This window comes from Cnephaeus nilssonii, assembly GCF_951640355.1.
Source record: "Cnephaeus nilssonii genome assembly, chromosome: 16".
Classification (NCBI taxonomy): domain Eukaryota; kingdom Metazoa; phylum Chordata; class Mammalia; order Chiroptera; family Vespertilionidae; genus Cnephaeus; species Cnephaeus nilssonii.
In genome coordinates, this window is record NC_137087.1 from 34031356 (window position 1) to 34057757 (window position 26402).

The window sequence follows — 26402 nt, forward strand, 5'->3', positions numbered from 1 at the left end:
GGGGAAGGCGACACCACCATCACACCTCTGCTGCTACCACTGCCGGCAGCACAACCCTAGGCCGGCCCTGGTAACCTGTGCCTCGGGCCGGCCCTGGATGGCTGGGCAGCCGCCATCCGAGGCTTGCCTATTCCTCAGGCCGGCCCTGGGTGGCTGGGGGGCTGAGGGGATTGGGGGACTCCAGAGGCAGGTGCACGTCAGGAGCGGGTCCGGCCTTGCCACGCATCTGCCACCTCAGCGGGGCTGAGGGGACTGGATGCCACCATCTTTGAGGGTGTGGCAGTCAATTAGCATATTCTCTCCTTATTGGCTGTGGGTGCCGCTATCTTTGTGACAGCGTGAGGGTCAATTAGCACATTCTCTCTTTATTAAATAGTATGTACACTTAAAATAATGTATTCTAGTGAACCAAAAAGTTTGAATAGTAAAACAGCATTAGGCTATACAAATATTCAAGTTTCCTTCATTCTTTTCTCTATACCATCCCTTTATCTCAAAAATTTTTTTCAACAAGATTAATTCCACACTGTATGAGCTCTACTAAACATCATAAACATTAGATTATTACATGTATGTTTCTTTTCTTGACTGGTTTTCTTTATTTGTAAATATATTCACATGCTTTGACACTAGGTGGGTTTTCCCCAATCCCTCAGGTCCCTACCCAAGCACTGGAGAGAGAATGTTCAGAATATTTTCCTCACTTTTTATATCTCTTTTTGACATTTAGATACACCCAGGATTTGGCCTTCATGTGAAAAAAAAAACCCCACAATTTTTTAAATTAAAAATTTTGCATTTTCTTTTTTTCTTTTTTTTAAATATATTTTTATTGATTTCAGAGAAGAAGGGAGAGGGAGAGAAAGATAGAAACATCAATGATGAGAGAGAATCATTGATCGGCTGCCTCCTGCATGCCCCAGCCCACAACCCGGGCATGTGCCCTTGACCAGAATCGAACCTGGGACCCTTCAGTCCACAGGCTAACACTCTATCCACTGAGCCAAACCAGCTAGGGCTAAAATATGCATTTTCTTAAGAAATATATACATAAAAGCAATTTTATTAATAAAATTTATGAAGTTTGCCCTTTCTTGATCCTTTCTGACTATCTATTGGACACTAAAATGCATGCCATAATAGCCATTTACTTAGAAAATTGTAAGGCCTAAAATACTATTTATGATTCTTTTTATATTACCAATAACCTCTGTCAATACCTTCCTGTCAGTATTCTCTATGCTCTAAATGCTCTGTGTGGGGAAAAAAAAAGTATTCTATGGGCTTCTAAATACCATCTGACCAAAGTTAAAGTTTTAGCTTGGCCAAATCCAAAAGACTCTTAGCCACTGGCCTTCAACATTTTCTCTTAGGTCCCAAGAAGGTGATCTTAGCTGTAACACCACCATTATCATTGTAATTGCTTGTCTGTCAATCTAGCCTTCGAACAATGGATTGGCTAGGGGGTGGACCCCAACAGAAGTGATTGAAATCTGGGAAGTTTCATTTGTTTGCTTAAAGAAGCTCCTGGTTAAAATCCCCGGAGTTTCCTCTCTCTTCTCTTGTTCCCACTTGCTCTTTCTTGCTCTGTGACCTGCACTCACTCATGTGCTCACCTGTCCTCTCTTCATAGCCATATGTCCTTAAGAGGCCTCATGGCCTATTGCCATGCGGACCCCACACACAATGTACTGAAGCTGGGAACACACGCTAAGCTAGCCAGATGCTGGATTGAACTGTACTTTAATATGGAACAGAAATTCTGGACAGTGGCATAATTCTGGCCCTGGTGAAGATAAGATTGGACTTTTCTATAGCAGGACAGACGATGGAGATGGGATCTTGGAAGAGAACCTCCTCAATATGATATCATCAATGAAGTTTTCCATGAAACCCTATCCTCCCATGAATTCCTTTTCCTCACCATACCCCAAGAACTCCAATTCCACCGATAACAATTCTACTTCAAAAGGTGATTTTTGAAGAAGTACAAAAGCACTATGCAGAATATACTAAGGACAAATTTTTAATTACAAGCCCAAATTATAAGCTTAATATAAATAAGTTATATTTTTGAAGAGCCAAATGGATAGAAACTTCCTACTGATGAAAGAAGGCATAGGGTCACTCTAAATGGTTATGAAATGATTTTCTTAAGAAGAACACCTTTTGAAAAGAAAAGAGTATATCAGAAGGCAGCTTATCTGTACTGGGGCTATCAGGTTATAAACTTCATCCTAAAATTTGAAAATTATCCTTCATAGTTTACCACATGGACTAACACATTTCCCAAATATTAACAATTGAGCATCAGTTTATAGGAAAAATGGAACTTAGCTTGCCCAAATGCCAAACATTTATATGCCTCAGTAACTCATCTGGAAAAGAAATAAAGCACCCACTTCACTAATGCTCTGAGATGTTAATGCCGTGGGTATATATGAATCAAGCTTACCAACATTTAATTGTTAAAATGATTTTGCTGAGCAATTTAAGGCAATCAACAGAATTATCCCACAAATGTCAAGCTACCCAGTGACTCAACTAAATAAAACTACAGGTCCTAACACAGAATGCCAGAATGCCTTTGCAAATTTTGGGAAAACCTATAAATTCAAATGCTCTAAATCGGTGCCACAGCAACCACCAGATAATCATTGCTGTTGGACATATCTGTAGAAAGACACCAATACTCTCACCACTACTTGCTATTCCAATTTAATCAGTCCTATTAACAAAGGGCATGCACAATAGCTTCTAACTCATAGTATTCATGAAACATGAATACCAATTATTAGTAGTCTCAGGTATTAAGGTGCATGGACCAAGAAGAATAAGCACATCAAGAATAGAAAAGAAACTATTTATTAAATAGCAAAAACTGAACAGAAAAATATTGGAAGACAAGGCACAGTTATGTCACCCTCCAAGTGCAAAGCTCAAAGAGGAAATGAAAATAAAATCCATCCACCTTGACCCGAAATAAAACCTTAAGAACAGCAGAAGCACATAAACAAATGAGTAATGTTCAGACTTGAGCATATGCATTAAAAAGAGAAGCAGTGTTAAAACATTCAGGGAGAGAAAGAAGGAAGTGCAAAATGTCCAAAGCATTCTTTCTGGGTAGTGGGGTATAAATGATTTAAAAATCTTTGTGTGTATATATTTTCTAAACATTGTTTTTATGATAAAAATATGAAAAAAATTAAAGAGGCATATTAAATTAATTCAAATGAGTATTATGAAAAAAAGTCAATACAGAAAAATATTCCTGCTGCTTTTATAATTATCTGCTATTGTTTATGGCCTAAGCCATTCTGATTGAAAAACATTGAGCCCAAGTCAAGAGATTCAGAGAATGAGTAAATAAAAGATTACATCTTTCATTTAGCTCTTTCTCTTTCTGTCTCTCTTTTTAAATCTGAGACTCGGAAAATATATTTTGATCTAATTTTAAAAAGCCCAAAACATCTTGAGTTCATTTCCATTTTTATTAGTCCTAAAACTAATTACAGACAAAGGCACTTCATTCTTGATGTCTAAGGTCTCTTCCAACTCAAATTGAAGTTTCAGATGTTTAGCATTTCAGAAACTCTATTTTGAGTATCTTGATAGTCTGAAAACTTCATTATTACATTTTGTGCTGCACATAGTTTCAGCCACTCCACAGCAGTAAGAACCTCATTTCCTATATTTTTAGTCCCTCACTCCAGGTTATGATCAAGCCTAATGGATAACTTTTAGTGGCTGTATATCAGTGACAAACTCCATATAAATGGTTATAGTTCCACCAATAAGTATTAAATGACAGTGAAAGGCAATGAATATGAAACTTTCAACAAAATGGGTTAACTGTAACTTTGGGGAAACCAGGAATTGCTAACTTCAAACTATAGATAAAAGGTCAAGGCTTTGACCAGAGTATAAGGAACTTGAAATTTTGAGGGGAGAGAGGGAGCAGGATTTTATTCATTCTTATGAGAATTGTGGCCATGATCAACGTCTTTATCCAGAAAGAATGTGGTAAGCACAGAAGAGATTAATATTCTTTGCTAAAGCAATCAAAGAAGACAACAAATTGGACACCAGAAGTCTGGAATTTCCAGGCTGCACCTTAAGATAAAAACTATTAGTGTCATTGGTCTGAAATATTACTATAGAAAATAATTGACATTGTAAATCCAGGCCCAGTAGCTATCTATTCTTAATTTTTCCAATACCTTGATACACTAGGCACCTACTCGTAGTTGTGTACACAGCCCACAAACACACACAAACCTTTCTCAGGGAAGTCCTGAGAGTGCCACCCAAAAGGGATGTGATGACAACAGGACTTTAGCCAACACAATCTGAAGTCCTGTCTCCGAGCAGAAGAACTGCATCGGGATGCACAGCCTTTTTGATCTACTCACTGTCCCCTGTGGTCTTACCTGTAGTTTGTTTTTGATGTTAGTATTTCTTGTACCAGTTCTTTCTAAGTACACATCTGTCTGAACCAACTTTGTCAGTAACGTGGTGAAAGGTTATTCAACAAGTTAAGGTTGAAACAAAGGTTGAGATGATGCAGCTCACTGTCTTACCGGGGGGCTGCCAAGGAGCAAGGTACAGTTTAGCAATCCAGATGTGTGACCTGAAGTTCCAGAAGCCCTCTAAAGCACAGTTGCCTCACCCTGTGCAATGGTGTTATTATTGCTACTCATCCCTGTGGTGCAGGACCATTGTGAAGATCAGTGATACTACACACAGCCAAGTGTAAGTACATAAAGGTAGTTTATAAAGAATTACCAGTACCTAGATACTAAAAGTAACCTTATATTCAACGACAGCAGTGGTTTTCAAACTGTATCACCTGACCTAAAATAACAAAATGCCATAGAACAGGCGTCCTCCAACTATGGCCCGCAGGCCACATGCGGGTGTTTTTGCTGTTTTGTTTTTTCACTTCAAAATAAGATATGTGCAGTGTGCATAGGAATTTGTTCATAGTTTTTTTTTTTAAACTATAGTCCGGCCCTCCAACGGTCTGAGGGACAGTGAACTGGCCCCCTGTTTAAAAAGTTTGAGGACCCCTGCCATAGAAGATCTTAACCCAAGGGTAGGAGTGAGAAGGAGTAAGTGTAAGGAAACCCTGGGCCACTGAATGGGGCTCCAGAAGACTGCTCCCCCATTCCATAACCAGAAGTCTGCCTTACATTGTTTTTTGAAATAAAACAAAAGAAATATAGTTTGAATAACACTGTTTGATTCCACACAGAAAACTACAGACGACAATGCTTTCAAGTCAATAAAGTTGTTCTATTAGACGTGGGAAGAATTATGAGGGTATAAAGTATGAATTATCATTAGTAAGGCAGACTGTCCTACAGAGAAAACATGTCCCCACAGTAAAGAACACTTAGCTATAGACGACACTGTTCAGCTACATGAGCTCATATCAATTCTTGACCCTTTGCAGTGTAAAGTTTATACCCTGCCTTTCTGAGAAGTCATTACTGGCTTTCTATGATCTACTATCACATTCACAGTGAAAATGAAATTCTTCAAGATCCATGTGGAAATTAGCTGGCTCACTTCCTTACCTATGTTCTTCAACACCCCTGGCCTCAGATATCTACAAGTCTCAATCACAAGGAACTCCCCATGTTTTCTCGGTGACTACAATGCATGATGACTTTTATTCTTCTAATTATCAGATGCTAAGATACATGCAACCCATCTAGGACCTCCTGGGCACTCACTATGAATTAAATGGATGTCCACCTAGACTGACTATAAGGACACTTTTCACAATACTAGTAAATTGGATATAATCCACCAGTGAAAAACATCCCACTTATTTGGACATCATCAATCCAGCTGTTCTCTTACAAATGTCCGTCTACATGTGTTTTCTTCTAATCCAAACTACTCATGAGCATGAAAAAGAACAACAAAAGTCAAATGAAATTTCTTTGTTTTATTTTCCAGCCAATATCTTAGCCATCAAATGCAATAAATCTAGTTGTTATTCTTGTTAACAAGATGGCCCTGCAAACCATGATTTTTTAAAAGTTTTTCCTTCCCCTCTCAACCTGTCATCCTAATTTACTTCTCAATAATCTTCAAAAGAAGGTGCTAATAATCTACACAATGCCGGTACTCTTCCACTAAAGCTGTATTTCATTCCTTAAAAGATAAATGCAACGGTTTTGTTTTTGGTTCTTTCAACCAGCTCAGTAAATATGAAAATTACCTCTTGGCAAATTATTAAATGAATGAATGGCCACGCAGTATACCAAAAACTGACACTAGCTTTACCTTGTGTGGGAGTTTTCTATATGTAGGTCTTTGTGGAAAAATGATTAATTCTACAGGATTAAAAAGACTGCTAAAAAAACAACAACAGCCTTCCTTGCCTATTGTTCATATTTACTATTAAATTATCCCCGATCTTTTAAAAAATAATACTTTCCTACCAGTTAAAGCCTGACTATTCTCTAGATATAGGAACACTCAAGACCTCAATGATTGAGTAATTAAAGGGGAAGGGGAGAAAATAATTTATCTAATCTTAAGGAATTAAGTACTATTGCCTTCCCTTGACTGTGAGAGGTTTATGTTTTGTTTTTCCCACAAGAAGCATTACTAACATATGCCTGTCTTCCAGGCCCAGTCAATATTGGACTCAAATCTTCTTTGGTAGTTTAATATAAGTCAAAAGTAAATGCTGTCTACAACAGTTCCCATCAAGACAAAAAAAAAAAAAAAGAAAAAAAAAGAAAAAAACACCCATCAAAGAAATTTGTAACTTAATCCACTTAAACAATAAAAGAATGAGATTAAAGAATAGCTTTTGTATATCCATTTGTTTATGTTAATCTGTTACGTGGCAACATTGGTACCTAGTGAATTGACTCCTTTATTAAAGAAATGTATTTCTCAGGGGTTACATAACTGGATTGATGTTACTAATTTCACAGTATTTTTTAATAGACACTTGTGATAAAAAATTGTGCTAAGAAGAATGTTGTCTAATTAACTCACTGAACAACTGGACCTGCTTCCCCAAGATGCTACCCTAACCCACTTCGTTGTTCAATATGATGACAGTTCCTGGGAAATTACTGGATTTTTCCTTCTGTAACCAGGGTCATGTTTCTAGTCCTCATCTGCCTATTTTGTGACTTCTCTCCTTTCAAGATTCTTGGAAGAAAGCATTCATTAGCCTGGGAGAAAGCAAAGCATGCATCTTTTTAATTTGCCTCCTTAAAGCAGAACAGAGACTTCTCATTAGCACAGTTACCTCCTCTGCTTTTGTGATGTAGCACTGGGAGTGTGACAGTACATTGTTGCTCCTGCTCATTAAAACCCCAGGTAATAACTGCATCAATGACAATTTTGTATATTGCAGACAGTGTTGTTTCATTTTCACACGTGAAAATATCTTTATGATAAATATGATGCTTTGTAGAACTCCATAATGATGTTATCTAAAAAGTGTCTAAATGCTTACGTATTGATTCAGTTATCTTATGGACCTTACACGGCTTAGATCCACTATAGAAGAGCTTCATCTATTACTTCCTTTTAATAACAATAAAATTGGCATTCATTTCTTTTGTTCCTTTACCAATAGAAAGCACTGTATATTGACCTTATGGGTATAGCATTACATTTACAGCACCTAGAGGTATTGGAGTAGGAAATTTTAGTCAAATCTCCCTCCCTACCTCTCCCACCCCCATTTATCTTCTTAGGTTTTGGAAGGTTGGCAGACTTTTCTCAGTCAGGTTGAATAATGTGATGTTTGAAACAGAGCTACAGCGGAATGCACAAGTCATCTCTATTGCACTAACTCAAATTTATTTTAAAAACAAAGATAAACAGAAAAATCCAAGCCTTTTAACCTTGTTCCCAAAATGTCTATGACACAGTGAAATAGTTTAATTAGTCAATGTCCCCCTATACAAATATTCTAGGAAAGTCTAAATATGGAAACTTGAGAGTATTCAAACTAAGGCAGAAAAATATTTTTACCAAGTGTTATTAAAGTCATTAATTAGTCAGATTTCTTGCAGAATGTTTAGGATCTTTCATGTCAGTACTAAAGTATTTTAATGCTGGGGAGTTTTTAAATATATGTGCTATAAATAATCCAAGGAGAAATAACTGCTCAAGTCGATTCATACCCACCTACTGTAGCCATGCTGAGCATCTTTTTAATATATATATATATATATATATATATATATATATATATATATATATATATTATTGATTTTTTACAGAGAGGAGGGGAGAAGGATAGAGAGTTAGAAACATCGATGAGAGAGAAATACCAATCAGCTGCCTCCTGCACACCCCTCACTGGGGATATGCCCGCAATCAAGGTATATGCCCTTGACTGGAATCGAACCTGGGACCCTTCAGTCCGCAGGCCAACGCTCTATTCACTGAGCCAAACTGGTTAGGGCTATGGTAATCATCTTAAATTGGTATCCAATGTTATCCAAAGAGAGAGACCTTTTATTCTTGGGGTTTTATTGAAATCTATTGGAATGAGACTGTTAGAATAATATGCTGTCTAAGGTTTGGAGCATTGTGAGCTGGAAACTCAAAAGTAAGAGGATCAGGCTTCAATTTAGTATCTTCAGGCAAAAATGACCAATTTATGTACAACTGAAGTTGGAGCAAAGAGCCATAAGATTCAAACTTCAAAAAAATCTCCGAGTGCCTGGCCGATATGGCTCAGTGGTTGAGTGTGAACCTATGAACCAGAGGTCATGGTTCGATTCCCAGTGTGGGGCGGGGAAGAAAAGAGCCAATCAATTATTCTCTCTCATCTTTGATGTTCCTATCTCTCCCTGTCCCTTCCTCTCTGAAATCAATAAAAATATATTTTAAAAAAAATCCCTGAGTAGTTGTGAGAACTGGTTGAGGGAAATCCAGGTAAAACAAGAGAACATAGATATCCTTGCAAACTCACACATAGGGTAGGTATCTCTGAATCCCTCTTTCATTGTAAACTAAAAGCCTTTTCCTTTTTTATTTTTAGGTTTCCAGTAACTTCGACTTTTCTACTATTGTGATTTTAAAGAACCTGGGGCCTAGAAGCAAGGCAAGAAGTCCAGAGTGTAAATGGATCTGACTTTAGCTGTGAGGGCAGTGAAAGTGAAATCACAACCAGGAGTGATACAGTCGGGAAAGGTGGTAATGACATGCTTCTAGGCATGGGAATTGTGTGGAAAGGTGTTTTCAAGGGGCACATTAGAAATTCCTATCCATGTGGGGTTTGAAAATAGATGGTAGAACTCTTCTTTGTTTGTGGAATCCCCAAATATGTAGACAGAATGTAAAATTCAAACAGCATTGGAAACAGTAACTGTTCGGTGTGGTGGAAATCTAATAAAACAAATGACTCTTTTCCTCCACGTGGCATCTGGCATGCTTGTGATTGGATAGACACAAGTGGCCATTTTCATATCACAGTTAATAAAGAAAACTTGAGCCTATTTAAGCTGTGAATAACCTCAGCATATTTATTAGATTTTTGTTTCCATTATCATGTTGATTTTATATACTTTTGCATCCAAATTCCTCAGGGGAAAATCGATGATGTTGTTTTATAGGACGGTAGATTGTGAGCACAGATCTGCACCATACCATCTATATTTTCTTTCCATATTTCTATAAATACTATTCAGCCACAAAAAAAAGAAAAGAAATTCTACCATTTTTTACAACATGGATCGACCTTGAGTACCCTGATGGTCAGAAAGAAAAAGACAGACACTATATGATCTCACTTATATGTGAAATTAAAAAAAAAAAAGAAAAAGAAAAAGAAAAGAAATGTGCTCAAGGTCATAGGTAGAATAGGTTGGTATTTACCAGAGGTGAGATGGGGGTGAAATTGCTGAAGGGGATCAAAAGGTACAAATTTCTAGTTATTAATAAATAAGTCTTGGGAATATAATAATGTACAGCATGACAAGTATCTATCTAATAATAGGATAATGTGCAAATTGGTGGGAAAGCCGTCACATAACGACGATCAGCAGGCTGTGTCCCAACCTCCTGCATCGACCAGAGACATGAGGCTCGTGTCCCTGACCCCGGCAACGGGTCCAGGACATGAAGCTTGCGACCCTGACCCCGGCAACAGGCCCCAGGACGTGAGGCTCGTGTCCCCGCCCCCCTGCGCCAGCCTGGGGGTCTGCAGGTGCACAGAGAGACCCCTTTGCTGCGGGCCCAGCCGGGGGTGCACAGGAGTGTGGAGGTCCACAGGCCTCTGCCATGGCCTGGCCCTGGGGTATGCAGGCCTCCCCCAGCTCCAGCCTACCTCTTTGGGGCAATCCATCAAGGAGCCCTGGATGGGTGGGAGGGGCCTACCTCTTTGGGGCGATGGATCGCAGGACTCCCGCACTGTGACAGGGCACAGGCCAGGCTGGGGCACACCCACTGCCCCGAGTGCATGATTTTCGTGCACCGGGCCACTAGTAGTTAATGATGCTGTATAGCACATTTGAAAGTTGCTAAGAGAATAGATCTTAAAAGTTCTTATCACAAGAAAAAAATTGTAATTAAGGATGGTGACAGATGTTAACTAGACACTGTGGTGACCATTTTGCAACATATACATATAACAAATCATTATGTTGTACAATGAGACTAATATAATGTTAAATGTTAATTATACCTCAATAAGAAAATAAAACTATCAACAGTACAACGATTGAAATTTCTTTTGAGAGCCAAATTTTTTAAACTTAAACTATATAGGTAGGTACATTGTTATTAACTTAATTAGGGTATTCCTAAGCTGGCCTTTGCTGAAAACTCAAGGAGCTGCTTGTGGCTCGCGAGCCGCAGTGTGCTGACCACTGTCCTAAGTTAAAGAAAACCCACAGGTGTTAGGATCACATTTGTTAGTAGAAGAAGTCACTGGAATTTATTCATGGTCTGACATAGTTTAAAAGAAGTGCCATCTTGAACAAGAAATGACTCATTTATATTGAAGAGCTCTTTGATGCCACCTAGGATTTAGTTACGACTGTGAGATTAAAAATGCATTAAAATTTCAGGCTAACCTAGGGAGAAAGAAAATAGAAAGGAATCATCAACAGTTTCAATCATAAAAGAAAGTGGATGATGTTGGGAAAAGGAAATCACAAGCCCAAGTAAATGAGAAAAGAAGAGGCACATGAATGATAAGCTATTGAGTAGGAATGGCTGTCTCCTTAGACTATTGCACTCAAGTGGATGACTTCATTTCAAAATTTACTCAAAATGGTCATCACTTGCAAAATGATAGTTAAGAAGAAATGGATAAATTTTTGAATCCTGAGAAATGATTGGATCTAAAAAGCCATTTAAGGATATTTAAAATATCACATGTAAAGCGTATGATAGCATTGACTAGTAATTTGGTACAAGTAGTATTCACAATGGAATCTAATCAGATTTATAAAGTGATTAGCCTGAGGTATAATTTATAATTTAAATTATAAATAGTTTTTAAGGACCACAGTCACAAGTACAATGTCCCTGGATAGTATAGGAGATAGGATAAAAAGGTCCTGAACAACAAAAAATCATTATTCACACATTATAGTTCTTATACAACATTCAGAAGGAACCACTGTTCATAGATATTATTCATTGCTCATGCACAAAACCTTTTCACCTATAAATTATATTTGCATAAATATATTTGCACACCATCAACTCTAGGCTGTTTCTCAAACATAACCAAATACACACACACACACACACATATTCTTGAGACTTCTTGAGTTTATGTTAAAGAACATACTCCACTAATTTCCATTAATAGTGGACATTTTGGCCCCCAAAAGTTAGGAGTATAATTTGCATTCAACACCTAGTTTCTTCTTGTCAAATCAGATGCATTTAAATTTACCAAAGAGAAGTGCAACAGAATCTAGTACAGATTAATACTATTTTATAAGATGCGAATAAGACGGTTGATTTTTATGAAGTCAAGTATCCATCTATTAACCCTTTGCACTCGCTTGCTTTTTTCATCGAGCTGCTACCGATGCTAACCGTGTCGAGTCACACTCAGCATCCGAGTGCAAAAGTTTAAAAATATTTTGTTGTAAAATTTATTTAAATACATTATTTAGTCTATTTTAAAAATGTATTTAATAAAAATTCAATATTTCAAAGGTTAAGTACTATGTCGACCTTTGGGAATTTTGTAGTTTAATTGGATTAAATGAGCAGTATACAGAACTGAAACTTTTAAAATTGTAAATACTTTTAGACTTTAAAAAAATTATTCGCAATTCTGAGAAAGCCTGTTCAATCAAAATGTTCTATTCTGGCTCTTTTTTTTTTTTTTTTTTTGCCTTTAAAGGAATCTATTTCTCATAAAAAGAAAGCATGATAGTTAAGTTTGTTCATTTAATGGAGTCATGACTATGCCTTTTCCTAGTTAAGGCACTTTGTGAGTTCAAGTTCTGGCGGAATCTGTTATGTTCATTGGGCTTCATTATTCTTTGGGTCATGTAATTAAATCATCACATGAAATAAAAACATGTTGGTGTCTATCAATCAAAAGAGTTCTATGCTTTTAGAGATCAAGAATCAAGTGCCAACAAGGGCTCATCTTATAAGGGCCCCAAATGTAATTGATAATTTCAATGAATAAAAAGATGATTCACTAATAAGATAAATAAGACAATTTCTAGAACTCTAGCTGGCCATGTATTCTTAAGTTCTTTACAACCCGAGTTTCAATGTCATATTGTCAATCATTGCCATACTTCTGAGAGAACAAAAACAAACAACAAAAGAATCCATGGCATCCAGATAAAACTAATTGATTGCTATTAGCAATGTCATTTTTTCAACAGATTTTTTTAATGACACAAACTAATCACAGTAATTTGTGATTGCTATCATCCACAGGATAATGTATCAGAAAAACCTTTTTGAACACGAATTACTAGCACACATACATGTTCACCTAAAGGTAAAATGGACCTTCCATGGTTGGCATTTGCATTCAGCTGTTTGTTACACACTCATTACATCCTGCAGTCAGGAAGAAGGAGTGTTTAAAACATTCCCCCCCCCCCCCCCTCTAACTATTGCAGCTGCTTCTACCAAGCAATAAAAGTTGCTAGAGAAATCATATATACACATATATGTAAAATTAGGGAAACAAGCTGCTTTATTGCCCTGATTTAAAATAAGCTCAAGTCAGTAGAAAAGAAAAATGCTATAATATGCAGCTTGATGAGCAGCTGAAGACAAGAATATACGCAGAAGCAGTTTTAGAATTCAGGATATATCTCACTTGACGTTTGAATGAGATCAACATTTCTCCTCTCAATTTTTCTAAACCATGGAGTGAGCATTTATGTGGGGAATGTAACCCAAAATAGCAGATACATAAAAAATAATTTAAATATGATTCTGAGGTTTTTCAAGGCAGAAAAAAAGGTCTTGCTCCTGTTTAATTTTAATTTATAAACTGATAATCATACAAATTCTAGGTTAAAGGGATACGTTTCATAAGGCAGCAATAAAATTTGAGTTACACAAAACTGATTAACAATCATCCTTTAGTAGGAAAACGAATAGATGGGCTATATATTTCAAAGCAAAACTTGAAATATAGATTAATAAAATTGCAAAGATTAGATCAAGAAGTGTGTCAATAGACATCTCACTGGTCTAGGGAAAAAGACATTGAAAGTATCTGAAAAAATTGAAAGTCTTACTCTTGACGGTCGCTGTCCGGGTGCAATTGTAAAGAATAGCCAACTCCCCGAACACCTTTCCTGGACCCATGGTGCACAGCTTCACGCCTTCTTTTGTAACTTCCACCTTACCATCTAAAAGGGAGAAAGGAAACACATAATTTTAATTCTCCTTCATGCTTCATTTTACTTGTTGCATTTCCAATAGGCAATGAGGAGGGCTAGGCTTGTTTTTCAAAATGCTTACCATTTGCAACAGCATGGATGGATGAGTAATATGCTAAGCGAAATAAGTCAGTCAGAGAAAGACAGTATCACATGATCTCCCTTATATGTGGAATCTAATCAACAAAATAAACTGATGAACAAAAACAGACCCAGAGACATAGAAGCATGGAACACTGTGAAACATCAGAGGGAAGGCAGGGGAGGATGGGTGGGAAGAGATCAACCAATGAACTTGTATGCGTATATGCATAACCATGGACACAGGCAATGGGATGGTGAGGGCCTGTGGGGGAGGGGAGGATGAGAGCAGGCTGGAAGAGGTTAATGGGGGGAAAAGGGGGACTTAGGTAATACTTTAAAAAAGATAAAATAGCCGAAACCAGTTTGGCTCAGTGGATACAGCGTCAGCCTGCGGACTGAAAGGTCCCAGGTTCGATTCCGGTCAAGGGCATGTACCTTGGTTGCAGGCACATCCCCAGTAGGGGGTGTGCAGGAGGCAGCTGATCCATGTTTCTCTCTCATCGATGTTTCTAACTCTCTATCTCTCTCCCTTCCTCTCTGTAAAAAATCAATAAAATATATTTAAAAATGTTAAAATTAAAATGCAAAGCAGTTACCTATAAAAACAAATTCATCATCAAGATGTAATGCAAAATATGAAATAAAATATACAAATTAAGAAATCCATATCCTCTTTTAAATTAATCACTGATAAGATTTGACGCAAGACTGAAAGAAAACCTCAGAAAGAGATGGAGACAAAAATGTAAACATGTAATACTAGAAAACTATGCTAATTCCAATTTTAATGTCATTTTGACTTTGAAAGAAAAATTGAGTAAGTGACAATATTTTCTACAGCACACCTCATACTTGAGAATTCTTATTTGAATAAGGCAGCTATTATGGAAAGGGAGATTACTTTGACTCTCGGGCGTTATTTAATTGTAGCTCATGGTATCTTTTATTTTTAAACATCTTATCTGACTTGAGGAAGTCCGTGTTAACAGCTCCCCAGCCTTGCAACAATGACTGTAAGGAAGAACCAACCACAAGGGTTGAGGGAAAGAGACATTAGGAGTTGTTTAGGTTCCACAAAGGACCTGGAAAATGAAATGTTTAAGAAGGAAAAAGCTAAAGGAACATTTTTCACTGGATACACATTGTTGCCTGCAAGTAAGGAAAATGCTATTCATGAGGGAAATTTAAAAATACGTTTAAAAAAAAAGTCAGAGCTTTGTACACAAGAAATTCTATCACCTAACAAAACGAGGGGAGAAACAAAAAGGTTAACACAACCGATTCTAACTTGAATCCTCCCTTTCTACTATTTCTCCAAGTTACTTACTTACCCACAGTCTACAGAAGAAGAGCCCAAGGCTTGTCATGAGCTAATGACTGAAACCATTAATGCTACCAAGGTTTTGCCAACTTCAGGCCTTCATGCATCAACTTCACAATTGTTCCCTTAGCTGTGTGCTTCCTGTAACATTGAACTTTTCAGAGTTTTGGCTTTAAATTCATGCCCTCCTTTTAAAAGTCAATCTAGTTTTATCTAAGCAATCCTATATAATAAAAAGCCTAATATGCAAATTGTCCCCTCAACTGGGAGTTCGACCGCTCGCTATGACATGTACTGGCCACCAGGGGGCAGCGCAGAACATTGCAGGAGTCAGCGACGTGGCCTTCGCAGCGGGTAGCAGTGAGCCCCAATGAGAGGGGGACTGCAGTGGGATGGTGCAGTAGGTGAGCAGGCAGCACCAGGCCAAGGCGGGTGTGAGCGGAGGCCAAATTGCCCCGCCAATTGCCCCACAGATGGTGAGGGAGGGGGTGGAGCCTCCGCTTGGCTCCCAGGCACTAAGGGAGGTGGGGGGGAGGGGTCCCGGCCCCGATAGATTGGGACGGTGGAGCGGGTGAGGGGGCGGCACCAGGCCACCCCGCAGGCCACCCTGAGGGACCCCACCCATGCACAAATTTATGCACCGTGCCTCTAGTAATATCTATAAAATCACAGGGTTGATATGCTAATTTATTTTTCAAACACCTATTGAGATAAAACCTTAAATATTAAAAAAAAAAAACCACCTCTTTATAAAAATTTATATAGCCCGGCTGGCATGACTCAGTGGTTGAGTGTCAGCCCATGAATCAGGAGGTCACTTCTGGTTCCAACTCATTTTTCTGACATATATTTTCCTTATTTTTTCATGTCTAACTCATTTTAAACAAAAGATGGATATAAATTATCATTATATATAATTTGTTTTTCTATATTCAAGAAGGTTGTATTTGATATTAATTAGAAAAGCAAAAAAAACCCACACAAACATGTTTTCCAAGTTAGGTTAAACACTGAAGACTCAATACATTCAACAATAGCCATGCAAGTAGGGGATCTGATCTCATATGAAATATGAGAATGATCCAAAAAGCACTGTATTTTTTTTAATGAACAGAAAAATCTAAATGGTAAACAGTAACACAGTGTTTCTAAATATTGCCCTGAGTGGTGCTTTGATCACTTATCCTTCCTTATCACCTATCAAGGGGATGGGGAGGGAGTAATTTAGGGAGGCAAGAGTGATTGGGTATTAAAAAGAAAGTTAAGTACATACAGGCATTAATGAGAGTTCTTCAAGAGACATTTAGAAATATTCTAATACCCAAGAAGCCAGTAGAGTGAGTTATTGATGTGAAATGTGAATTTGGTTAAGTTCATTCACTATGCTACACACTAGCCTTGAAGCAAAATTAGAAGTGATTATACATTTACAAATGATTTCCAAATATGGCCTGTGTGATTCACTTAAGAAAACCAAGAACAAGACAGTTAAAACTTCACTCATACACCCAGTGGCCCCTATCCCCAACTGATTCAAAGTATTAGGGTAAGGTGACCAGATGTCCTGCTTTTGGCGGGACAATCCCGATTTTTAACAATTTGTCCCGCGTCCCGTGGCGTTTTAAAAAAGTCCCGATTTTTGGAAAGAATGCACGACAAGCTAGGGAATGGTGGGAGAACGGGAAGGGAATATACGGTTTTTGGCGGCCATGTGGCTATTTAGCCAGGATATCAGTTTTATATTTTTTTTGTTAATTTTATAATGTTAAACTTTAATAATAACAAATAATTGTTGAGAACTGATTATCGAGAACTGCTTATCAAAGTTCGCATTGTTGATCAGTTGTTAGAATTCGACCACCATTGTTTGGACTTAATGAACAATGGCATTTTTGGGATTGGCAACGACGAAAACATTTTGTAACTGTCTCTCAGACGATACACATCATACTGCGTGCTAGTAAGCTAGTTAAATAAGTGATGTCAAAACAAATCAGCTATTCAGATAATTTAGGTAAGTAATTTATTTATTTATTTCATAAATACATAAATTTTCTTGAATTTAGCAGACAGTACTCATATTATTTATATTTTATAGTGGCAGCAAAAAGTCTAGCGCCGGCCTTGAAAGTGACACTTACGACTTATGTTACGGCAAATTCAGAGGAAAAATAATACAAGTTAGTATTGTTATTATTTAGAAAGAAATATAGGATTAAAATAATTTTTAAAATATAGTTACTTTATAACAAATTAATTTAATTTATAAACTAACAATAAAATATGTTCATGTAATTATGTACCTACTTACTGTGTTTTTAAGCAATATGTATATAATAATTTATAATTTTAAATTATTTTTTTTAGATTTTTAACATAATAAGTAAGAAAAGAGGATGCAAATTCAACGATGATCTAAGAAGTGAATTTCTTTTTATTAAAAAAACCAAAAGCGATTACAATATAGACCAAATTTTTAACCAAGAACCCCCCCCACCCCCCCACACCCCCACCCCCCCGGGCCGAAACCGGTTTGGCTCAGTGGATAGAGCGTCGGCCTGCGGACTGAAGGGTCCCAGGTTCGATTCCAGTCAAGGGCATGTACCTTGGTTGCGGGCACATCCCCAGTAGGGGGTGTGCAAAGAGGCAGCTGATGGATGTTTCTCTCTCATTGATGTTTCTAACTCTCTATCCCTCTCTCTTTCTCTCTGTAAAAAATCAATAAAATATATTTAAAAAAATAAAGGACCCCCCCCCCCCCCCCCCACGGTCAATGGTGTCCCGCTTTACCAATGTTAAAATCTGGTCACCTTATATTAGGGGCATCTTAAAGCCATTCCCCTCTCTTAGACTCTTTCTTTTTTCACTCTGTGGCTACCTTTGAGATTTGTTTTGAATGGAATCCATTTGCATAGAAAATAGGTAGGACTGTGTGTGGTTATTTTAGTGGTGAGGGGGGAAAGGCAGGTAGAACAAATAGGAGAAGTGAAATAGGCTGAGTATGTGCCATGCTTTTCCCAGGGGCTTACACCAGTGTAGAGGCAGACCATGCTTGGAGGTTTCTATATAATTATAATTTGCTATTAACTTTAGGAGCCCATTTTGATGAATTCACTTCAGGTCAGCACTGATTAGTTTCTATTTCTTTAAAGAACTAGAAGACATTGATCAGCATTTATTCATGACTTTTGATTTTTCAATTTTATTTTCAAGTATGTTAGATTTCAAATCATTTTTTTTTTATGGAGTAGCTGAAATATTTTCAATACAGTCTAGTAAGCTTTGGACATTTCCCATTATTTTCCCTGACTAAACCGTGACTGGAGCCCGAGCTGGTTTGGCTCAGCAGACTCAAGGGTCCTGGTTTCAGTTCCAGTCAAGGGCACATGCTCAGATTGCTGGCTCCATCCCCAGTAGGGGGCATGCAGGAGGCAGCCAATCAATGCTTCTCTCTCATCATTGGTGTTTCTATCTCTCTCGCCCTCTCCTTTCCTTTCTGAAATCAATAAAAATATATTTAAAAAAATAAAACAAAACAAAGACTAGAAGTTACCAGAACTATTTTTTTTGAGAATTAATGATATTCTGAAATGAGGTTAATCTATATTTTCTACTTCTGCTCTTTTTTATTCACTTTTGCTTTTTTTAAAAAGTGTGGTACTATATTGGTGTTATTTTTACTATACACTATCTCTGCCAGGAAAGAAAAGTAAAGAAACATTCAAATCATTTTTATTTAGATTTTTCTAAGTTGTCAAGTTGTTTGCATAGGGATATTGAAACAGTTGGCTAAAATTAGGTTTACTTATAGTTTCATTTAGTTCTTTTCTCACTCCTGCCATTAGCTTCACTAAATGAAAGCTCTACCATAGTAACTTGAATGCCTTTTTTATTCTATTTCACTTACCATATGCCCATTTATGATCTGGAATGGGATGAGTCATAAGTCTTAAACCTTGCCACTTTGAGCAACAATCAACCTACCTCCTGCTTTTTGGCACCACGATTCACATACCACATTTTACCTATCTTTTACAAGCATCGGTAGGCCCTATAGATAAAAAAGGAGAAACTGAGTTTACAAGGAGACCCAGAATCTCCTGGCTTTGTTTATTTTTATGGGTTTTCACTAACCTGAGGTTTTGTGTCACAAGAACTTTCATACTAAGGCAAATCAGCTAAGAGATTTATTACTGGCAGGCAGAAATAGAATGACTGGCAATAACCAATTATAAACACTGTGCTCAGTTCCAACAACCTTGGTTGGAACACTTAGAACAACTTGATTGACCATTAAAAGGAGACAGATGTTATATCAAAGGTCCCATCTAAACAAGACCTCCCATCACTTTTCTCATCTGATCTGTTTGACTATACTTTCATGATTTTGTAGGTCTGAGACCACAGCCTTTATATTATGAATTCCCTCATACAGGTTTCTGTAGTTGCTAGATTCAACCAAATTCAACACTATGAGAGAGAGAGAGAGAGAGAGAGAGAGAGAGAGAGAGAGAGAGAGAGAGAGAGAGATTAACATGCACATCAAGATACTTGAACTTTCCTTTTTTTTTGTTTCCAACTCTAAGGTCAAAGGGCATACACACAGATCCACAAAGGAAATCTATATAAGGAAACAGACTAAAATTTAAGCATTTTGGATAGAGAGAATCGTTAGGAGCATCAGAATGAAAGTCTGGAATGAGCAACTTACATGGCAGCACTTCTGTCCTTGGAGATATTTAAAGAGCAGAGAATATACTAAACCCGTGGTCGGCAAACTGCGTCTCGCGAACCACATGCGGCTCTTTGGCCCCTTGAGTGTGGCTCTTCCACAAAAATACCACGGCCTGGGCGAGTCTATTTTGAAGAATTGGCGTTAGAAGAAGTTTAAGTTTAAAAAATTTGGCTCTCAAGAGAAATTTCAATTGTTGTACTGTTGATATTTGGCTCTGCTGACTAATGAGTTTGCCGACCACTGTACTAAACCTATTGTAAACCGGTCAACCATTTATCCAGCAGGAACAGGAATCTGGAAGGATTTTACAAGCATCATGATTGTATACTATTTATACATGTTATATTTTGAAATCCTAGCACTTTAAAGTACACAGAAAGCACTCAATAAATGTCTGTGGACTAATTTCAATTTCTAGTGATGAGGAAAGCTAAAGACCGGGCAGAGAAGTATATGCGCACAGAGGTAAGGAAAGAAAGTAGACTAATCATTCCCTGAATAAATGAGAGTTGAATAGGTAATTGTCTTGATGAAGTCAAGTTTAATAAGCTTAATTCCAGCATTGTGGAATGTATTCTTGCTCTATTATTTCTAGAATACATGAGCACCTTCAGTTAGCCTATGCAATAACTTTTCTGTATTTCCTTAGAGACAGGCCAACGACAGGAGTACCAATGTCACTGTAGGACTTGTAGGGGCTCATTCTATGAGTTTTGTTTTGGCTATGTTTGAATATTAAGCATGGGAGAGTTTATAACGTAAGGAAATGGTTCTCAACTGGGGGCAATATTAACCCCATGGAATATATGGCCATGTCTCAAGGCACTTTTTGTTGTCATAACTAGGAAGGGTCTCCTGGTATCTCAAGGACAGAGGCCAGGAATACTGCTGAACATCCTACAGTGCACAGGACAACCCCCACAGCAAAGCATGGTTCACCCCCAAATGTGAGTAGTGCCAACATTGAGAAACCCTGATGTAAAGTAAATCTATGCACATACAAAATACATTTAAAGGGACAACTTTTGCCTCTGTTATTTTAACCTCCACCAGATGTAAATTGCAATAAAAAAAAATGTTAGCACCAGGTTGTCATACTTAAGTAAACCATGTTCTCATTGGATTGAATAAAGCCACAAGCTACTTTACTGAATAATCTTCCCCAGCAGATGTCACCTGCAATAGAAGTGATTACAGAAACTTTTGAAGCAAGACTTATAAAAATATTTCACTGATGTTAGAATGGCAACTTTTTTCCCAGGCATACTCGAGAATATCAAGTCCTGGCTCTAGCACTGACTGGCTGCAGGATCTTTCATAAGTTATTTAGCTCTCTATGCCTCAATTACCACACTACAGATAATAGTATTTTTTTATTGTTTAAAGTATTACATATGTCTCTTTTTCCCCTCATCAACCACTCCCCAGCCACTCCCACCCTCCAGGACAAGCCCCCACTGCTCCAGTGTCCATTGGTTATTGTAATATGCATGCATACAAGTCCTTTGGTTGATCTCTTACCACCCTCCCCCTTGCCCCCGCCAGCCCTCCCCTGCCTTCCCTCTGAGGTTTAACAGTCTGATAGATGCTTCTCTGTCTCTGAATCTGTTTTGTTCATCAGTTTATGTTGCCCATTATATTCCACAAATGAGTGATATCATGTGATATTTACCTTTCTCCGTCTGGCTTATTTCGCTTAGCATAATGCTCTCCAGATCTATCCATGCTGTTGCAAATGGTAAGAGTTCCTTCTTTTTCACAGCAGCATAGTATTCCATTGTGTAAATGTAGCACAGTTTTCTAATCCACTCATCTGCTGATGGGCATTTAGGCTGTTTCCAAATCTTAGCTATGGTGAATTGTGCTGCTCTGAACATAGGGGTGCATATATACTTTCTGATTGGTGTTTCTGATTTCTTGGGATATATTCCTACAAGTGGGATGACTAGGTCAAATGGAGTTCCATTTTTAACTTTTTGAGGAAACTCCATACTGTTTTCCACAGTGGCTGCACCAGTCTGCATTCCCACCAGCAGTGCAAGAGGGTTCCTTTTTCTGCACATCCTCGCCAGTACTTGCCGTTTGTTGATTTGTTGATGATTGCCATTCTGACAGGTGTGAGATTATAGCTCATTGTCATTTTTATTTATACCTCTCAGATGATTAGTGACTCTGAGTATGTTTTCATGTGTCTCTTGGCCTTCTGTATGTCCTCTTTCAAAAAGTGTCTATTTAGGTCCTTGGCCCATTTTTTGATTGGATTGTTTGTCTCCCGTTTGTTAAGTTGTATGAGTTCCCTGTAAATGTTGGAGATTAAACCCTTATCAGAGATAGCATTGGCAAATATGTTCTCCCATGCCGTGGGCTCTCTTGTTGTTTTGTTGATGGTTTCTTTTGCTGTGCAAGAAGCTTTTTATTTTGATGTAGTCCCATTTGTTTATTTTCTCCTTAGTTTCCATTGCCCTAGGAGCTGTATCAATTAAGATATTGCTATGACATATCTCTGATATTTTGCTGCCTATGGATTCTTCTAAGATTTGAAAGAGAAACTAACAATCCCATTTACCATTGCAACAAAAAAATTAAGATACCTAGGAATAAACTTAACTAAGTAGGTAAAAGTCCTATACTCACAAAACTACAGGACATTGAAAAAAGAGATAGAGGAAGACATAAACAAATGGAATAATATATTGTGTTTATGGATTGGTAGAATCAACATCATTAAAACATCCATACTACCCAAAGTAATTTATAGATTCAATGCAATCCCCATTAAAATACCAATGGCATATTTCACAGACCTAGAACAAACGCTCCAAAAATTCATATAGAATAAAAAAAGACCCTGAATAGCCACAGCAATCATGAGAAAGAAGAACAAAGTTGGAGGGATCACAATACCAGATATCAAGCTATATTACAAAGGCACTGTTCTCAGAATTGCAGGGTACGGGCACAAAAACAGACATATAAACCAATGTAACGGAACAGAGAACCCAGAAATCCACCCAAACCATTATGCTCAATTAATTATTTGACGAAGCAGTCAAGAGCATACAATGGAGTCAAGACAGTCTCTTCAATAAATGGTGTTGGGAAAATTGGTCAGATACATGCAAAAAAAAAAAAATGAAACTAGACCACCAAATTACACCATTCACACACACACACAAAAAAACAACGCAAAAAAACTCAATGGATAAAGGACTTAAACATAAGAGATAACAGTATTTTATTTCGTAGTCTTATGATAATTTAATTAGATAATGCATGTGGCAAGACAAATAATATGTAGATTAAAAGAAGCTCTTAAGGAAAGTTCCTTTTTTATTCTTTTAGAATAAAATCTTTGATACAGTTTTAGGAAGGGCGAGGGAGGTCTCAAGTTCTTGGTCCAGAAAATATAGGAGTGGGAAAGAGCAGAGTAATAAACGAGCAGAGGAAGTGAAGGGAGAAAGGAGATGAGCAAGAAGCTAGAGATTACAGAGGAAGGGGCCAGTAGGAAAGCTTTACGTTACTGAGGCTTCAGGACTTTTAGGAAAAGGGTTGTTTAAGGCACAATATTTAGTCATGTGTTGTCAGAATTAATGTCCTATCTTTCTCTCCAAATTAGTATGTTTCCTACTAATTTCTCCTGTGAAAGGTTTGGGGGAAGATGAAAGTATGAGTATGATTCATTGCTTGGCTGTATCAAAGAACAGGGAGGCAAGGAAGTGAAGAATTAGTGATAATGGCGAGCAGAAAAGCAGGAGATAATGAAGTAATTATGTAATTACAAGAAACTAAGGACTCAAGAATTGGCAGATGTTTTGAGGGAGGACATCAGTCTTTTCACAGGATATCAAGTGGGAACTTAAGCTAATTTTAGCTAAATCTAGAAAGAATGGAACAAGAGATGTTGGCTTAATAAGAAGGTTAGAACAAGAGATGTTGCCTCTTTGTCCAAGTCCATTTGACACCTTTGATTGGATTCACAGTGGCTCGTAAGAGGCAGAAGAAAAAACACTGAAATCAGTTCTAAGCGGATATTTTCGTTCTCACTGCTTTTGACAAATCAGAACCGTTGGCACACAGTTTCTGCATCAGTGCAATAAAGACAATAAAGGATTCATATATGAATACTCACAGGATTCCTATGTGAAATGCATGTGGAAGAGTTTGGTGGGAGAGGAAGCTCTCTACAAATATTACTATTCACTACACGAACCAAAGGGGCAATCATTTAATTCCTGCAGTGTCTGGCTGTAAACTGTAGGTGGTCAGTAAATACTCATTGGTAAATAATTGGAATGTTAGTAAAAATGACCACTACTGTGATTATATGTGTGGGAAAGCCCTAGGATTTCATTTTAATTATTTTGCCTATGTAGTCCAGAGAAAGCAAAACAATAATTAAAATGGTCAACCTCTCCCTCCATTTACCAAAAATAATTTGGTATTCTTATCAAGCAATAAATAGCTCACACTCAGAATTTTTGTTGGACAGTTTATACTATCTGCACTTGAGGTGACATGTAGTTTTCCCCTTTACAAGTGGTTAGAATTCTCCAGAATATATAGCATACACTTATCTACCTTCACATTTTTAAAAAGAAATAGAGGGGAAAAAAAAGATAATAACCAAGAATAAACACATACCATGCAAAATAACCTAAACAGCTATAAAAAGGTGAAAAAAGAAAGACTTTGAACTTCCACTCTCAAAAGCAGTGCTACCAATCACATGGGCAAATTAGGAGTGAGAGGATTTTGGTTTGAAAGTTACTCCCATACAGAGAAGATGACCTTTGTTCTCTGTACCACTGAGAACAAACATATTGTCCTGATTCCACTGTATTTAACAAGAGAACAGGGTGAAAAAAAAAAAAATTACCAAACACCACTCTTGCTTGAAGAAAGGGGAAACAGCAGAATGAAGTAATGCATAAAGAGAGCTTCACCAACTGATAAGTAGATACACAAAATGTAGAATGTTATCTTACCTAATAATAGACAAACATGTAAATTTGCCATACCTCCGCTACACCCACAGCCAATCAGGAGTAAGTATGCAAATTAACCAAACAAAGATGGAGGGTTAATTTGCATATGCAGGCGCTGAGCGGCTGGGCGGGGTGGGACACCTGCTATGAGGGGGAGGGGGGGTGGAAGGAGCTACAGGAGCAGTGCTCCAGCCGGGAGCGAGGACTTGGCGGCTCCTGGGCAGCCCGGGACTGAAGCCAGGGGAAGGAAGGCCTATTCTTGCACAAATATTGTGCAACGGGCCTCTAGTTCAGCCATAATAAGGAATGGAGTACTGACATGCTACAATATGAACGAAAACTGAAAACATGCTAAATGAAAGAAGCCAGTCACAAGGAGCACATATTGCATGATTTCATTTATATAAAATGTACAGAATAGATAAATCTATAGAGCCAGAAAGTAGGTTAGTTGTTGCCTAGGCCTGGGAGGAATGAAGGCACTGGCATGCAATGACTTAGGGGTAATGAAAATTTTCCAATTTTAATTGTGATGATGAATTCACACTTTGTGAATATACTAAAAGCCATTAAAGTGAATACCTTAAATAGGTAAATTATATGGGATGTCAATAATATCTGTGAAGAACAGAGTGAAGAAATAAAACGGAGTCTCTATAAGCAACCTGCTAAACTACCATAATGAAGGAGGTTGAGGCATGAGGAAACAATTCTATTTTTCTCCTAACTAGCCTGGGAACTTAAACTTTTGAACTTTCCATTCCTGTGTCAATGCTTGGACATGCATTAGTTTGTTTTGTGTCAATACCTGGACATACACCAGGCCTCCAAATAAGACACACATATCCAGACCACCTGGCATTCACCTGACATCTATCATCCAGACCACAGATGTGACCAGACCTCCTGGCACCAATCCTCCAGACCAACTGGCATCTGACTTATCCTAAGCCTAAGAATGCAGGACTAACTATTCTCAAAAATGCTTTTTTAGTATAAGAACTATTTACTATTATTTCTTCTTCATAACATTTCTGTTTTTATTTGTTGTTGTGTTTTTTTTTTTTTTTTTGCCTAGCATGTTTCTGGTTTGCAAACCCTGAGACCCTTGAATAAATACTTATCATTTATTTCTAGCCAAAGCCTCCAGACTCTTTTTTAGTTCCATCCACATTGCAATAAAGCTGTTAAAAGAACAAGGACTTTTCACAGGCACATAGTAATTGCTCAATTATACGATGGGTCACTAATGCCATTCATAATATCATATTATCCATTCTAAGAAGGTTTAAGAATCAGAGATGCTTTAGCATCTCATTCTTCAAATAACCTCTCCCCTACTCCCTTTAGGACATTCACATCAACACTTTCCATCATGTGTAACCTCATTTCCTCCCAAA

At 37.6% G+C, this 26402-nt stretch overlaps 1 protein-coding gene across 2 annotated transcripts in view; it reads right to left on the reverse strand.

Annotated features, from left to right (window-relative positions):
- Positions 1 to 26402, reverse strand: part of PRKG1 (protein kinase cGMP-dependent 1) — a 1114160-nt gene that overhangs the window by 655332 nt on the left and 432426 nt on the right. For both annotated transcript variants that reach the window (XM_079792952.1, XM_079792951.1), the window contains exon 3: positions 13734 to 13847. In XM_079792952.1, the coding sequence (XP_079649078.1) occupies positions 13734 to 13847 (114 nt within the window). The remainder of the gene's footprint in view (positions 1 to 13733; positions 13848 to 26402) is intronic.